This window comes from Rattus rattus, chromosome 10 (genome assembly GCF_011064425.1).
Source record: "Rattus rattus isolate New Zealand chromosome 10, Rrattus_CSIRO_v1, whole genome shotgun sequence".
NCBI lineage: Eukaryota > Metazoa > Chordata > Mammalia > Rodentia > Muridae > Rattus > Rattus rattus.
In genome coordinates, this window is record NC_046163.1 from 94,726,861 (window position 1) to 94,744,779 (window position 17,919).

Consider the following 17,919-nt stretch of genomic DNA (forward strand, 5'->3'; position numbering starts at 1 on the left):
GAATGGCTGAGAAACACCTAAAGAAATGTTCAACATCTTTAGTCATAAGGGAAATGCAAATCAAAACAACCCTGAGATTTCACCTCATACCAGTGAGAATGGCTAAGATCAAAAACTCAGGTGACAGCAAATGCTGGCCAGATTGTGGAGAAAGAGGAACACTCCTCCATTGTTGGTGGGATTGCAGACTGCTACAACCATTCTGGAAATCAGTATGGAGGTTCCTAAGAAAATTGGACATTGAACTGCCTGAGGACCCAGTATACCTCTTTTGGGCATATGCCCAAAAGATGCCCCAACATATAAAAAAGACACGTGCTCCACTATGTTCATAGCAGCTTTATTTGTAATAGCCAGAAGCTGGAAAGAACCCAAATGACCTTCAAAAGAGGAATGAATTAAATAAAATGGGGTACATCTACACAATGGAATATTACTCAGCTATCAAAAACAATGCCTTTATGAAATTCATAGGCAAATGGTTGGAAGTGGAAAATATCATCCTGAGTGAGCTAACCCAATCACAGAAAAACACACATGGTATGCACTCATTGATAAGTGGCTATTTGCCCAAATGCTTGAATTACCCTAGATGCACAGAACACATGAAACTCAAGAAGGATGACCAAAATGTGAATGCTTCTCTCCTTCTTTAAAAGGGGAACAAGAATACCCTTGGCAGGAATAGGGAGGCAAAGTTTAGAACAGAGGAAGAAGGATCACCCATTCAGAGCCTGCCCCACATGTAGCCCATACATACACAGCCACCAAACTAGATAAGATGGATGAAACAAAGAAGTGCAGGCTGACAGGAACCGGATATAGATCTCTCCTGAGAGACACAGCCAGAATACAGCAAATACATAGGCGAATGCCAGCAGCAAAGCACTGAACTGAGAACGGAACCCCCGTTGGAGGAATCAGGGAAAGGCCTGAAAGAGCTTGAAGGGGCTCGAGACCCCATATGAACAACAATGACAACCAACTAGAGCTTCCAGGGAGTAAGCCACTACCCAAAAACTACACATCTTCTGATCCTGGGATCCAACCTCATAGGTAGCAATGAATAGCCTAGTAAGAGCACCAGTGGAAGGGAAGCCCTTGGCCCTGCCAAGACTGAATCCCCAGTGAATGTGATTGTTGGGGGGGTGGTGGTAATGGGGTGAGGATGGGGAGGGGAAACCCACATAGAAGGGGCATGTTAGGGGCATGTTGTCTGGGAAACCGGGAAGGGGAATAACAATCGAAACGTAAATAAGAAATACTGAAGTTAATTAAGATTAAAAAAAAAGATGTTTTTTTTTAATCACACTTATCACAGTTATGCTCTCCTAGTGGGTTTGAACAAATTAGAAATTATATTAAATTAATTGTTATATAAAATTACATAATGGAATTCTATGATTTTTTTCAATCCAATATATCATGTGGCTCTGTCTTTTTAATTGTAGGTGTCTGTGGAAGAATTAGACGACAGTGTTAGCATTAAAATAGCTAAGGAGGCCGTGATGAATATTAATAAACTTGGGAGTCTTTTTAAACCTACCGATGGATTTCTGGACACCAAAATATACTTTGCAGGATTACCTCGGAAGGTGGAAAGTGCACTCATTAAGCCGGTAATGATGCGGTTTGCTCCTCTCATCTTGGGTGGATTCCTTTATCTGCCATAGGTTCAAAGATGTGTTTTCATGATACTTGCTGGAAAGTCATTTTGCTACACATAGCAAGTGTGACAACTTGTCTTGAACATGCAAAAGAACTTTAGACCATTGGAAGTATAGAAAGAAAATAAGAAAATGATCCTTTTGGGTTTGTGTCCATTTAAATTGCTGTATTGTTCATTAAGCAGTGGGTATTTTACATTCTCAAGTTGTCAGCTCAGTATTCATTATAGTATTGTACACTCAGCCATTAAAGTTACAAAAGAATGCACACACACACACACACACACACACACACACACACACACACACACCATCTTTCTTAGCTTTATTTTAAGACATAAATTTGGGGTAACAGGTACAAGCACATAGTATGGATTGAACACATTATAAGAAATATTAGTTACAGCAGATGAATACAGTGTTCTGAATACAATGCCTCTCAAATAACCACTGAATAGAATTAAAGAAATTAATCACCATCTTTGAAGAGTTTTCAAATGTCATTTGAATTCATTGTTCTGCCAGATGAATTGGTTGATCTAATTTAAATGTTTACTACTCTATATCTATCTACTCTTCTGTCTTCACAACTTGCAGTTGCTTTAACTTTTAACAGATTTCAATGTAGCATCAAATTGGATTAATGAAACCTTGCCAGGATGAATATTCCAAATTTTTGAAATTGAAAAATTATGGTACTTTAATGAGAAAGCAAATTATTCAAAAAGAACAACCATTTATAAAATGGCTACCACGCATCTTGAACCTGCCTGGATGCTTTGGTGAAGCCTAAAGAATGTGAGTCTTTTGTTCCTGAAGAAGATTAGAAAATTCCTGGGCCACCTGAACCTTTGCACATACAGCAAGAAGACAGGAAGTGGTTTAGAACCCAGGGCCACGCCAGAAGCACAGAGAGAAAAGACTGCTGGATCTGGCTGAAGTCAAGTAGCAGATTGGAACTCAGATTATAAATATCATCAGGATCCAACTCCAGGCCTGCAGTGATACAGTCTATTTTACTGACAAATACTATCTATCAGAAAAGGAGAAAAAATTAGATCCAATTAAAAGTATTTTAATAAGCTATCAAAGAAAAGGGGTTTCCTTCCAAATGCAACCTCTACTGAGAATCAATTAAAGCCATTTTTCATTCCTGCGTAAGTTGAAAATCTACTCCTTGACTTATATCTTGTTGCATTAGATTAATCCTCGTCTGGATGGATGTATACGAGGCTGGAATTTGATGAAACAAGGAGCTTTGGGTGCAAAGGAAATAGTTGAAGGAAAACAAAATAAACATTGCTTCCTCACTGTGGAGAAGGGCTCCTACTACCCTGGTTCAGGAATTGCTCAGTTCAGCATAGACTACAGTAAGTGATTCCTGCCACATTTCTCTTCTCTCATTAATCATTAAACACATCCTTGACCAACTGTGATGATTTCTTCTGCTAGCATTGCCTAGTGAGTAGCTGTTATGGCCGGCATTGTCTTATTTGTGAGGTTAACTACTTCTTACAACATTTTCAGGTGTTTTAGGGAAAACTATATGGACAATTAACTGTACACACTATTATTCAAAGTTGACTGGCATATAGCCTGGTTCACCGGGGGTAGATTCAGTTGACCAGTTTTAAAGTTCAGTTGGTTTTTCAGTTGGTTTTAATTCACTAGTCAAGGCATGGAAGGCATTGATTTTCATGTCTGTCGTTTCCATTTATCTGTGTTAAATTTTCTGGCTCTGATTTGATTGCCTATGTACAAATTGTGTAGCTCACTCTGAGCCTTCGCCATATTTATAATTATAAATTTATTTATTTAAATTTTTTTATCTATCTATCAATCTATCAACATATCTTTCTTTGTAGCATCTGTGGTCAGGTTGCTTGCTTATTGTATTTTGTCTTCTCACATGTTTTTGTGTGTCCTGTAATGTTTTGCTTCAGGGATGGGTATTTTACATGCAGTGGTAGAGACTGAAATGAATATTACTTGTGTCTGGAAATAGGCACAGCTCTTTTTTGAATGTTGGGGGACATTGCTTAACTTAGTGAGGATTTGAACCGTTTGTTGAATTATTATTTGAGGGGTGGATTTTATAATAGAGCAGAACCTTTCATGAAGGATCCTGTTCCCTAGATTCATTGCCTTCCTGAGATCTTTCGCTATGTAGTGGGCCCTCCATCTGCCTCAAGCCTCTCCAGAGCCACCATCATGTTATGTCGATGTCCAGCCTCCACAACTCTGAGCCACATAAATGTCTGTTTAAAATATGTCACTAGTTTCACTTATTATTTTTTTTAATATCTTTGGAAAGTGTGCTAATACAATTTGATTGTTTCGGGGCTGCTTTACTAGAGATTAGATTTTTATTTATTTATGTATTTTTATTTCTGTAAGGAGAGTTGAAAGTATCCTTAAATTGGGTGCCCCTTTACAAATAACCTGCTGTGGATATGTCTGAATGCACATCCTGCACTTTTTATGAGAGAACTTAGAATTAGATTTTCTCTGTCAAAGAGCTTGCAGGTATATTATTCGTATCCGACTTACTGCATTTTCTTCTAAAGATTTTTAATTGCAAAAATTACTAAAAGCAGAAATTTCATGCTCAAAAGTTTCCAAATCTGATCGAATTTACATTTTATAGTTTTAAATGCTACTGTCCTAATTTCTATTTATGTTGAAGTCCTTTTCACATATTAGTAGTGATTACTTATGTGTGACCAAATCAAATTCTTAGGTTCAGGAACAGGAGACATGAGTCTGGGCACTAAGGGGTTGTCAGGATATCTGCTCGAGCTGAATGAAAGATGCGATTCTGACCATCAGTGAGCCAGGTAGCAGCCTCAGGAACAAAGGACTAGGTCTATTGGTGTAGGAAAGAGTCTTGCCTGGAAGTCCTGTTCAGGTCCTTTTGTGCAAATGAGGAATTCAAACTTACAGAGAATATCTGGACCAGACTGGGCAATGTTCATTCTTAGTGATGAATGGATTAGTCGTGATCAGCTTTTACTTCGGATAAAGCAGGTACCCAGGAGGCAGATCTTTTTAGTCACAGACTAGCTGAGATCTTTGCTCTACCTGCAGAGAAATCAAGAGTGCGCAACGAAAAGCCTCTCTGGTCCTGTCCTTGGCAGCTTTTCATGCTTTAGTGTTTGACAGTGAGTGGTAAACGGTGGCAGCCGGAGCAGCAGCAGCAGGTAGCAAGCACCCTTTAGAACTACAGCTCTTCTGTTGGTTTTGAGAACTAGGATCCTTAGTTCTGTCATCACAGCTCAAGGAAGTTGAAATTCCACAATTCCACAATCCTTAACAGCAGCTGATTTTATAATTCCTGGCTCTGGGCTGAGACCCTTTGTCCCTAAAGGTATTACAGTTTTTAGAACTTTTCCAGCAACTATGGCCTACAGGACTTCTCTTCTGGCTTTTTTATAACCTTTAATTTTCATTCTTAGTTCTCTACCCTCTCTGCTTCTGCTATTTTCTACTTCCTCCTCCACACCAAGGCTACTTCTTCCGCTGTCAAGCGCTGCTGGCCTTGCTATTTCAGCTAACCCTGCTGGCGACTCTTCTGTTGTTCCTGCAGCCACTGTAGTTCAACAACCTCTACCTGGCTGCCTTGATGCTCTTTGTAATGCTTCTTCACTCATATTAACAGTTTAGTGCACATTGGTAAAAGTAGGGAAGAAAAGACCACTTCAGAAAAGCCCTTTGCTAGTTCTTGGGTTTCAACACCAGAGGACTTAGCACAGTGAGCCAAACAGCCTACATCTATAGCCACAGTAGGCACCTTCCCACCAATCGCCATGTTTGGCTCTTTAGTACTTGCTTTCTAAGTGTTTCTGCTGGGCTGTCCAGGGTCAGTGCCCCTACTCTGGTCTAAGTGGAAATCATTACAGGGTCATGCAGAAGGTCATTCACAGAGGGCTGTGATAGCAAAACAGGCCTGGCAGGAGAGGCTTACTATCCAGAGCTGAGCAATTACCTTCAGTTGTTGTGTAATTATCCTAAAAGTATCTACAGAGTGTTTTAAATAGCTAGTGCTGGCATAAGGCAAGTCTGGCAGGGATTAGAGTGATAGACTTTTTGTTCAAGGCAGTGAGGGCAATAAGGGAGAATTCAGCAACTTCAACTAGCCTTTGATCACTAGAGGTCAAATGGCCCATCCTCCAATACTAGAAACCTTGCTAATAAAAACTCAAATTATTTTTAACATTAGTAAAACTGTTAATTGAGTTTTCTTTGTATTATCCTTGTAATTGTTAGAAAAACTATACCCCAGGTGCAGTGTGAATAGAGTGTTTTCCTTCCTGATGCGCCAGGGACAGGTAGGAAGCTCCTCTATCTCTTACGCGTGAGTAGGACATCAATTGTCATTCACTGTAACTCTGGAGCTTTGGTGAGCTCTGGCTTGCAGGTAAAAAGCAAAGCAGAAATAATCCCTGGAGGTCCCCTTCCCAGAACCTGATTTGCTAAAGAAAATTTTCCAGAAAAAGAAATTTAAATGTTACATTGTAGCTAAAAATTACTTTCTTAAGTTATTTTGTGGATAATTTGAAACCAGTATACTTCATAACTAATGTTTAATGTTATAACTTCCACACATTTTAATATTCACTTTAATATGAATTTGAAATACTTTGTTTAATTTTTTCACAATAATTCCATAAATTCTTTTTGGGTAAGAATTATAATGAGAAGTGTATTCTCATTATATGTAACTAAATGGAAGAATATTTAGTCAAAGAAAAACATTTCCAAGTAGTATATGGAATTTATTATATATTTATTACTTCACAATAATAAACGAGAAAGACTTATGAATATTGTAAACTAATTTTTAAAAGCAGTTGAGGTTAGTTTAGGTAGTTTTTTGTGAACTTTAATAAGTGACTATGTCCTGTAAAAATGTGTCATGTCCTTATTTCTTAGAGGAGAAAAGGTTTTCTTTCAGCTTGCAGTGCCAGGTCATAGTAGGGAAATAACAGGAGCAGCAACTTGAAACAGTTTGTCCCATCCATACTCAAGAGTAGAGAGAAAAGAATGCATGCATGGTACTTGCTTGTTTGTTTATGCTCAGCTCAACATAGTCACTCTTTTTTTTTTTTTTTTTTTTATTAACTTGAGTATTTCTTATGTACATTTCAGTGTTATTCCCTTTCCCCGGTTTCCCGGCAAACATCCCCTTCCCTCCCCCCCTTCCTTATGAGTGTTCCCCTCCCCACCCTCCCCCCATTGCCGCCCTCCCCCCGACAGTCTAGTTCACTGGGGTTCAGTCTTAGCAGGACCCAGGGCTTCCCCTTCCACTGGTGCTCTTACTAGGATATTCATTGCTACCTATGAGGTCAGAGTCCAGGGTCAGTCCATGTATAGTCTTTAGGTAGTGGCTTAGTCCCTGGAAGCTCTGGTTGCTTGGCATTGTTGTACATATGGGGTCTCAAGCCCCTTCAAGCTCTTCAGTCCTTTCTCTGATTCCTTCAACGGGGTCCCGTTCTCAGTTCAGTGGTTTGCTGCTCTTATACAGTTTAGGTTCACCTGCCTAGGGAATGCCGCTCCCTGTAGTGGGCTGGGTCTTTCTATATCAATTAGTGTAATTAAGACAATCTGTCCTCCACAGCTATGCCCATAGGCCAATCCAAAGTAGACATTCTCTCATTAAGAATTTTCTCCCAGTTAATCCTAGGTTATGTTAAGGTGATGATTATAGCTGACCATCACAAAATCACCGAGCAGTTTCATCATTTGGTGAACATCACAGAACAGACTTATATATGTCTCCATCATTGGCCAGATTATAATTATGTGGTGCATTACTGTACTTTGCAAACACAAATTCAATGAATATTTATTGTCTTCTTTGAAAAACAGTGATGATAGAGATGCATACATCCGATTGCCTGCACTCCACTTTGGTAGATAATTAGCCAAGACATTTAAAAGATTAAAAGATTAAAACAAAACTATCACAGAGCAAATGTCCCCAACCTAATTTGAAAACTAACTGTGGACTCCATGGTATTCCCCTAAGACTATCTACCTTTCTCTGTATATAGAACATATTTTTTGTTTCCATTGCTGTAGAATTAGTGATGATGGGGTGCAGTTACTTCTGTACCTCTATTTTTTTTCTCAGAAAGAATACAGGAAATCTATTAAACTTCCTTATAAATCTGTGCTGTAAGGTCTGACCATTCTGAGGTCTGAACACTGGTGAATTTGCATGAAATGAAGAGTTGTTAAAGAGGAAATGGCAAGTGTGGAGTACTCCTTACCACAGTGCAGAATTTTTCTCTTGGAAGAATGGAAATGTGGGGACACCACTTGCATTTAGCAAATAAAACAACCATCTTTTGATTTGCTTAGGTAATGTATGTCATTGAGAGAAAGCATTAAAGTTTTTAGCACTTCAGAAACTACCTGTGAATATTAACCAGATTATAATAATTATTATTGTCCCAATTGTAACTGAAACAATTATTTTCTGTCTCATTTTATCATTTTGAATAGATAATGTAACTAATGCAGAGGGTTGGCAAATAAATGTGACCTTGAATATTCGCCCGTCCACTGGCACTGGAGTCATGCTTGCTTTAGTTTCTGGGGACACAGTGCCCTTTGCCTTGTCCTTGGTGGATTCTGGCTCTGGAACTTCTCAGGTAACCTTATTTCCAACCTAGATGAATCTCTTTTATTTCCTGACTTGTTGACTGATTTGCAAGGAATAGACAATATTGGGGTACTGAGAAACCTTAACTTCTGGATCTTTGGTTTGGTAGATTCATACACAAGCTGCTTGGAGGTATGACAAAGTGCCTAGAAGTCTACCGAGACAGAATCTGTGAAGGAGTATGGGAATTCATCTGCATATAGAATAAGGACATGATAACAGTCCACTCTCGACTGTGTAGTATACCATTGTTTGTTCTCTTTTGCACTTGTTTATCTTTTACCCTATGAGTGATTCAGAAGAAAAGAAGAGAGAACTGAAACTGTCCCACTTGATTTCTTTTTTGCTAACTCCAGTTTAAAATTAGGGAGAAAAGGAGAGTCTTTGATACAAAGAAAAGCAAACTTTCTTAGGAGATCTATGCTATTCCAATTTCTAGTAGTGCTAATAGCTTTCTGTTTATGTACCGCACGTATGCATTGCAAAAAGCTTAAATTTATGCTAAGATTGGATTCCTTGTTTGAACTGTAATCAACAAAAACAGTGGGTTCATTTTGCAAATTAGAGTGTAATTCGAAGTGAGTTTCTGTTAAGTAACCTCTACTCTAAGCCCCACCATCAGTCTTTCTATGTATCCCTGGCTAAACTGATCTATGTAGATCAGGCTGGCCATAGACTCACAGAAATCCACTTGCTTTCTGCCTCCCAATTGCAGAGTGCAGTGATTAAAGGAATTAACCAAATACCTGACTTGGCTTTCTCTTTTAATGACTTAAGGATATGAGTATTTGTAAAGTTAAAGATTCCCTTAAGTAATCTGCAGTCAAGAAGTATAGTCTTTTCCCTCTCACCATAAATATCTTAACCTAGGAGGCCATTTTAGACTACATTTACTGTATGGGAAGCATCATAGTATTCTCTATTTTGGTTTAATTTCCTCTTCACCATCTTAAGTTAGCAACAGAGGTCACTCCGAACAAGTCGAATATTTTGAAAATTCCAGCAAAATAAAACTCTTCTCTTTTTTGAGACTTCAGCTTCCTACTGTAAGTGAGGTTCACAATGCAGGTCTCTTTCTCAGGCCTCTTTCACTGTCTGTGTGATAACTTGGATGACCCTTCAATGTGTACTAAAGAACTCAAATTTTCCTCAACACAAAGTTCACTCTTCCTTTTTCATATGTAACTTTTGAAATTAGGAAGACTTGGAGACCTAAGTATGACTTAGGCACATCATGTTACATTCTTCTGTTTGGCCACCCAACTCAGATGATGGAATTGAATCTTCAGAATTCAGCATACATTATGTCTTATACCTAGAGCTTGTAAAATAAATTGATGTTTGAAAATTAATTATTAAAATTTAAGCAACTTTACATTTAAATGTAGAGTCTCTATCATTTTTTTCTTTTATTGAAATTTAGGTTGGAGTTTCCAAAGCACAAAGTCATCCCTAGGTGGCTTTGCCTTCAGTGCTGTTTATATGAAGTCTTTGCTCTTCTGTTTAGGATATTCTGGTATTTGTTGAAAATTCAATAGCAGCTCACTTAGAAGCCATAACTCTGTGCTCGGAACAGCCATCCCAGCTGAAATGTAACATTAACAGAAATGGACTGGAACTGTGGACCCCAGTTAGAAAAGACGTCATTTACTCTAAAGATCTCCAAAGGCAACTCGCCATCTTGGACAAAACAATGAAAGGAACCGTGGCCACTTACCTGGGTGGCGTTCCAGGTATTTTTCTTCAGTTCTACAAGCATGTTTTGAAGCAAATATCTTGTTCATAGTTCTGGCTGTCCTGGAACTCACTATGTAGATGAGACTGGCCTTTTGAACTCAGAGATCCACCTACCTCTGCTTCATGAGTGCTGGGATTAAAGACATATACTACCATGCCTGGTCAAATCAATAATATCTTAAACCTGGAATTTTAGTAACAAGGCATTGAAAATGAAGATAAACTTGAAATATCCCTTACACTTGATTTGGAGACTTTTCCCAGCATGTTATCAATAGGTATAATTTTAGTGGTAATGTGATACCTTTGGCGCATTTGGTGATCTATACCAAAGGGAATATGTCATTTAATCCCAGTCTCATGATAATATTGTAAGATAAATACTTATTGACTTTATTCATCACTAGTATGTTTGTTTACTCTACATTTAATTCATCCATTAAGAGCATAAACCCAAATAAGCAAAAAGTTATAGTTGCTGCAACTGGGGCTTTTAAAGTTTAGTTGAGGAGGTAGACATGCAGCAACTCAGTAAAGAGGTTTCAAAATAATTAAAATTATAATGAATTCTATGAAAGAAAGTAATTACAAATCAAGTTTAGAGCATAAAAATAAGGACTTGACTTGGTGGTGAGGACAGGGCCAGGAACAATCTCTCTGAATAAAAGATCATCTATCAATTTATCTATCTCTCTGGCATTTAAAGACTTAAGTAAACTTAACTAGGTGGTAGAGATGGGTGGATACTGCAGTGTATATAGGTAGAATGGTCAGTGTGTGTGCATAGATGAATATGAGAGGATGACTAAGGCAATCTGAGACAGGAGGTAGTGCAAGATGAGTCTATAAAATGGCTAAATGGGTGACTTACAGACTTGAGTTAGGGTTTTGTTGTGGAAGACGTGTCATTACAGTGTTTAAAACAAGTTAGGGCATATAAATATTATAATTTCAAATTTTAATTCTGGATGAATAATTCCGAGTGGGGAAAGCCTAAGTATGTATAGTTCAATTGAGTTCAGGGGCTATAGGATAGCCTGAGGACATAGTGATAATAGTGTCAACGTCACAGTACCTCTACCAGTGCATGGTAGTCTTCATACCATTCAGGGTCCTTGTCTTAGTTTGTGTTTCGTTGCTGGGAAGAGACATCATGACCAAGGCAACTTTTATAAATGACAACATTTAATTGGGTCTGGTACAGTTTCCAAGGTTCACTGGCAGGAAACATGGCAGTGTGTAGACAGATATGGAGCTGGAGAAGTTGCTGAGAGTTCAACATCTTGAACAGAAGGTAGCCAGGAGGGGAGTATTCCCCAGCCATCTAGGAGGAAGGGTCTTTTCTGCCACGGGCAGAGCTTAAGCATAGGACTTCAATGCCCAACCCCACAATGACACACTTCCTCCAGAAAGGCCACACTTATTCTAACAAAGACACACCTTCTAATAGTGTCACTCCCTACAGGCCAAACATTCAAAACATGAGTCTATAGGGGCCAAACCCATCCAATGTTTCAATTATTTTATTGTTCATAATAGTGATATGGAAGGTTCACCTGGCAAAAAGGAAGCTTTGGACTAGGGTGGTAGCATTCTTCATTGAATCAAGTGAATCCAATAGAGATCTAGAAGTAAAATCAGTATAATTTCATAACCAGAATACAGGTAAGCAAAGGATAACTCTGACATTAATAGTTTTGTGATAGAATTACATTTTCAAAGTGGGGAAAATTGGAGGAAACTCAGGTCCATGTTTAACTTAATATTGGACCTCTGACATTAGCATCAACATGTTACTTTAAATGTCAAATAAAAAAAAGGGGGCACAAAGATATTTAGGATCATTTTTTTTCTTTCAGTCCTGCTCATAGATTACTCTTTTTTGGAGAATTCTGAGTTGGGAATCTTAACAACCTTGATTTTTTACACTCTAAATGCTCAAGGTTAATGCCACACATGTGGACCTCCTTTCTAGTATTTTGGGGCATGGAAGGGAAGGGGTTTCAAACGTTACAAGTAGAAAAGGGATATAGAGTCCAAGTTACCAGTCTGGTTAGTTATTAGGAAGCATGACAGCAGTGAAATTGGGTGAACTGAGGCTGTATTGAGAGTTACTCACAAATTAGCTGAATGCATTTTTAGGAAATCAAATAAACAATGAATTTATTGAAAAGATATAAAAATACAAAATTTTTAATAACACAGTAGTTGAATTTAAAGAAAGATTGAGGCAAACTTGAGAGGAAACGAAAATTGAAATATTTTAGAATATAAACTATCAAACAAATAAGTTATTTCTTCTTCTTTTTCAAAACTTGGTTTTTCTTTCTTTTTTTAATTTTTTTCTCCATCTTTATTAAATTGGGTATTTCTTATTTACATTTCAATTGTTAATCCCTCTCCCAGTTTCCAGGCCAACATCCCCCTAACCCCTCCCCTCCCCTTCTATATGGGTGTTCCCCTCCCCATCCTCCCCCCATTACTGCCTTCCCCCCAACAATCATGTTCACTGGGGGTTCAGTCTTGGCAGGACCAAGGGCTTCCCGTTCCACTGGTGCCCTAATTAGGCTATTCATTGCTACCTATGCAGTTGGAGTCCAGGGTCAGTCCACGTATGGTCTTTGGGTAGTGGCTTAGTCCCTGGGAGCTCTGGTTGGTTGGCATCCTTGTTCTTATGGGGTTGCAAACCCCTTCAGTTCCTTCAATCCTTTCTCTAACTCCTCCATTGGGGACACCATTCTCAGTTCAATGGTTGGCTATGAGCATCTGTCTCTATATTTGTCAGGCTCTGGCAGAACCTCTCAGGAGACAGCTATATCAGGCTCCTGTCAGCATGCACTTCTTAGCCTCAGCAATATTGTCTGGACTTGGTGGTTGTATGTATAGGGGCTGGATCCCCAGGTAGGGCAGTCTCTGGATGGCCTTTCCTTCAGTCTCTGCTCCAAACTTCATCTCCATATTTCCTCCTATGAATAATTTTGTTCCCCCTTCTAAGAAGGACTGAAGCATCCTCACTTTGGTGGTCCTTCTTGAGCTTCATGTGGTCTGTGGATTGTATCTTGGGTAATTCAAACTTTTGGGGTTAATATTCACTTATCAGTGAGTACATGCCATGTGTGCCTTTTTGTGATTGGGTTACCTCACTCAGGATGATATTTTCTAGTTCAATCCATTTGCCTATGAATTTCATAAAGCCATTGTTTTTGATAGCTGAGTAGTACTCCACTGTGTAAATATACCACATTTTCTGTATCCATTCCTTTGTTGAGGGACATCTGAATTCTTTCCAGCTTCTGACTATTATTAATAAGGCTGCTATGAACATAGTGGAGCATGTGTCTTTGTTACATGTTGGAGCATCTTTTGGGTATATACCTAGGAGTGGTATAGCTGGTTTCTCAGGTAGTACTATGTCCACTTTTCTGAGGAACCTGCAGACTGATTTCCAGAGTGGTTTTACCAGCTTGCAATCCCACCAACAATGGAGGAGTTTTCCTCTTTCTCCACATCCTTGCCAGCATCTATTGTCACCCGAATTTTTGATCTTAACCATTCTGACTTGTGTGAGGTGGAATCTCAGGGTTGTTTTGATTTGCATTTCCCTTATGACTAAATAAAGATGTTGAACATTTCTTTAGGTGCTTCTCAGCCATTCGGCAAAACTTGGTTTTTTAAAACAGGGTTTCTCTGTGTAGTCCTGGCTATACCGGAACTCATCCTGTAGACCAGGCTGGCTTTGATCTCAGAGATCTACCTGCATTCATCTTCTGAGTTCTGGGATTAAAGCTGTGCACCACCACTGCTTGAATAAATTACTTATATAGAAATTAGTCATGTTTAAATTGCTTTTGATAAGTGAAAATTAAAAGAAAATTGATTTAAAGATTTTTTTTAAAAACTAATTTTTGTTTATAATATGTAGTTATTATATATACTCTTGGGGGCCATGTCATAATGAGTGATAACATTGTGGTTAAAATAATGTATATATAATGTCAGGGACATCAGCCAGGCTTGAAGAGGATTCCTAAAATATGCATTTAGCTCCTAGATACAGATTTTGTCACTGTCTTTAGAAATTTTAAGGTATATATTTTTGGCATAATATGCTTTGAGAAAGAAGCACAAGAGATGTTCACTGTAAATTCAAATCCATAGGAGGAAATGCCAAAAGAGTGGAAGGTGTCTTGGAGTGTAGTTCTAAGGAGACAAGGAAGCTAAATCGACAACTAGGACAAACCCTGGTAATGGGATTCCAATGCAGTGAAGCCCAAAGGCATCAATGACCTCAAATGACTCACTTAGGAGCAATCCAAAACTTTGTTCTGTGGGACAATAGTATCACATAAAAGTCAGTCCCTTATTATGACTTGCTTTTATGCTCAGCCAGCAACTATTTCTTGAGAAATATGAAAACCAGTTTTTATTTCAGAAATTATACAAGGGTGTGTTTGCCATGGCATTCTAAAAGGATTTCTAAGCCCCCACAATTTCGAGTCGAAGAGGTGGTGAAATCACTCAGAGATGTTGCTCACATTTAAAAAGAAACCAACATATATTATTTTATAGTAAATGTGGAATATCATAAGCATATGCTCTCTCCTCCTCTTCAAGTGTGAACATTTCCCTTTAGTTTGGTTGGCAATGATAGCAGTTATGAAATCAGAAGGACTCATACACTGACCTCCATGCCCAACATAACATTGCTGAATAGATTCACATTAGTAATTTTTCCGGTAGGAATTTGTTTGGAATTATGAAGTCTGAATAATTCTTTTAACTGTAAACAAATAAGATGCAGAAATATCGGGTTAATTGTCAGACACTGTTTCCACAGATATTTCCTTCAGTGCCACACCAGTGAATGCTTTTTACAGCGGCTGCATGGAAGTGAACATCAACGGGGTACAGTTGGATCTGGATGAAGCCATTTCCAAACATAATGACATTAGAGCTCACTCCTGTCCGTCAGTGAGGAAAATCCAGAAGAACTTCTAAAGTCTGTTTCCTAGGCTTCTAATCTCTCTTTTCATGTTGTAATTATGCTCTTGTTCATGTTTCCATCACCAAATGACAGGATTACATGTGTGATATGCATGTTTAAATATGATGTGGTACTTTGTCCTTCAGATTTTTGTTATATAAGTCGCATTTTTGAAAAGTCTTGTACTCACTGCTGTCTAGAAATTAAATAACAAAACACATGAAACATTTAAATTTCAATTTATTTCCTATAAATGACACGGCTTTAGTTTTTTGGTTTTTTTTTTTTTTTTTTTTTAAAGGTAAGATTCATCATCATGGAACTAGTATTTAAATGTTCTGTTTTTCTCAGAAGACGAATCAGTTAAACCGAAACAAAAGTTCAAGGGACTAAATGCTAACAGCTGGAGAGCGACACTGTCTTTTTATTGTTGCTTTTTGCCCATGACAGCGACAGAGCTGATAGCATACTGCATGAGAATTGGAAGGAAGGTCTCAAAGCTTTATTCTAAAGTAATTCCGAGGTGTGAGGAGCGCCTAGTTTAGGCTTCATTTTTCTTTCACCTGGCTTTACACTTGAGCCAACACCTTCACCAAATTAGAGACCAGGGGCACATTTTCACTGGAGCAACACATGAATGTTGTCTCAAAGGCATTGGTTTCTCTCCAAGACATCAGGTTATGCTGTAAGGGGGGTGTGAACATTGGGCGCGCACATAACTCAACCTAGGCTGTTTAGAGCACATAAGGTCAGAGTCAGAAAGGCAGCTGTTCTTAATGGTGGGACGGAGAGTGAATACATCAGCAAATTCATAGTTGTCCTTCACATTGGATTTTAACAACTATAGGTGGCTTGAATGGGATTGTTGAAGTTAAAAATGTGACCAAAAGTAGATTTTTTAACAAAGTGATAATGATAAGACAGATGTTCGATAATGTTACATGTTCCAGCTTTGTAATGAAAGAAACACGAAGGTAAGATTGTCAAACATTTGCTGACAGTGCATAACAAGTGTCAGGCTGCTTTGTCGCTTCGGAGTGGAGTCATTTCAGGTGTGTATCAGATGCGTCATTGCTATCTGAGAAATTGAATTTTATTTTACTGTAGATATTTTGCATCACATGAAACATAATAAAAGGATACATATTTTTAAAATACATGAGCAGTTTCTTCATTTTAACTACTCATAGCCTAGAATTAGATAGCAGATGTCTAAGTCTTCACACAGCATAGTAGAACTCCAGCTGAAAGACTGGAAATTGGAAATCCTTGGTGAATGGTTATGTTGGTTGTAGAGTGGGGCTCAGAAAGGGAAGGAGAGCAAGAGTAAAAACACCCTGAGTACCATTAACCTGCTGCACATTGTGTGGGTTGTGGTGGGGTGCAACTTTTCTCCTGCTACATAGGATGAAGAATAGTAGGTGACTACTGATTAGGCTGGTGTAAAAGGGAAGGATGGGACCAAGATGATGTCTGAGGGGATTAAGTTGGTGTTGTACAATCAAGAGAACAAATTGCATTAGGGTCCTTGGTAGTCACAAAATGCCAGGTGTAGTTCCCTGTATTTCAACACACAGAATTGGTGGAGTGAAACAGAAACAGGTAGATTACAGGGGCTGAGTGGCCGCCAATCCAGCAGAAAATACCTCAAGGTCTGGTAAGAAATAGTATCTCAAAAATTAAGAAGGCAAGCAAAAAAAGAAAGGTACCCTGTGTCTCCACATTTGCATGACCCCCACCCACTACACACACACACACACACACACACACACAGACACACACACACTCAACAGTGAGGAATAAAACAGTGAATATGATCAAAATACATTTTGTACATGCATGAAATGAGATAGCAAAACACAGAATTATACATAATTAGTTAAAATCTGTTAATAAAACAAAGGCACAGATAAATCACATTTTGGAGATTCTGTACTTCTCATTTAATAATGCTATACATATAGGCAGTGCTGGAGATCAATTCCAGATTTTGTATCAGAAGGAAAAACTTTCCTATGTACAGTGAGGAATATAGGATAATATATATATATATATATATATATATATATATATATATATGCGATACATACACACGAATCTAGGAAATAACACTCATCTGGGCTTGATAAACAACTCTCAGATTCGCAGTCGTTGGAGTTTCAATTGTTTTTTTTCCAGGTTGTCTTAGGAAATGAAAGCAGTGCAGCTTCTGTCAGGGCTCTCATATCAGTCCTTCCCTCCTCAAGGAGACTGCTTTGATGGTCAGTCACAGAGGTTACCTGATATAGCAATGTTCAAATTTCCAGAGACCTTATCTTTGAAAAATTGGATTGGCTATGAAAGTATCAGTGTCTACCTATTTTGTGTTTGTGTTTTCAGAGTACAAAGGTAAGGTGAACTTGTCTGTGTCGGAGTCCTGTGAGGCTTTGATACATATTAATATGACCAAGATAGTGTGATAATATTGAACTATGAAAATTGCGTCATTATCTCGCTCATGTACATTGAATGTTGAACTAGAGATTATCTTGAAAAACAGGAGAGAAAAATATCTTACTCCTACTATGGTGTATTTAGTCCAGAGGAGCTGACTCATGCACAAGAGATTCTAAGAGAGTCTGAGTTTGGTAAGGTCAGTAACAGAGAAATCAACCTTTGCAGAGGATTACTAAGGAGGGAGAAATGAATTCCCAATGAAAGTTTAGTGAGCTGTGGACTGAATGAAGACACATGTGGATTTCTATTAAATTTCCCTACAGTCCAGTCCTGTCTTTCCAATTGTCTTCTCTGATGCTCCTGTTCGTAAAGTACATGTGACATCTCCCTTAAAAATGGATTGTGTAGATTGACTGAGAAACAATGCC

The 17,919-nt window shown here is 38.4% G+C and overlaps 1 protein-coding gene across 1 annotated transcript in view; it reads left to right on the plus strand.

Moving 5' to 3' along the window:
* The window catches only part of Pros1 (protein S), a 53,894-nt gene extending 37,680 nt beyond the window's left edge, over positions 1-16,214 (plus strand). Inside the window, exons 11-15 of the mRNA XM_032915355.1 lie at positions 1,452-1,619; positions 2,869-3,037; positions 8,175-8,323; positions 9,842-10,067; positions 14,909-16,214. Of these exons, the coding sequence (XP_032771246.1) occupies positions 1,452-1,619; positions 2,869-3,037; positions 8,175-8,323; positions 9,842-10,067; positions 14,909-15,069 (873 nt within the window). The 3' untranslated portion in view covers positions 15,070-16,214. The remainder of the gene's footprint in view (positions 1-1,451; positions 1,620-2,868; positions 3,038-8,174; positions 8,324-9,841; positions 10,068-14,908) is intronic.
* Positions 16,215-17,919: the final 1,705 nt, after the last annotated feature.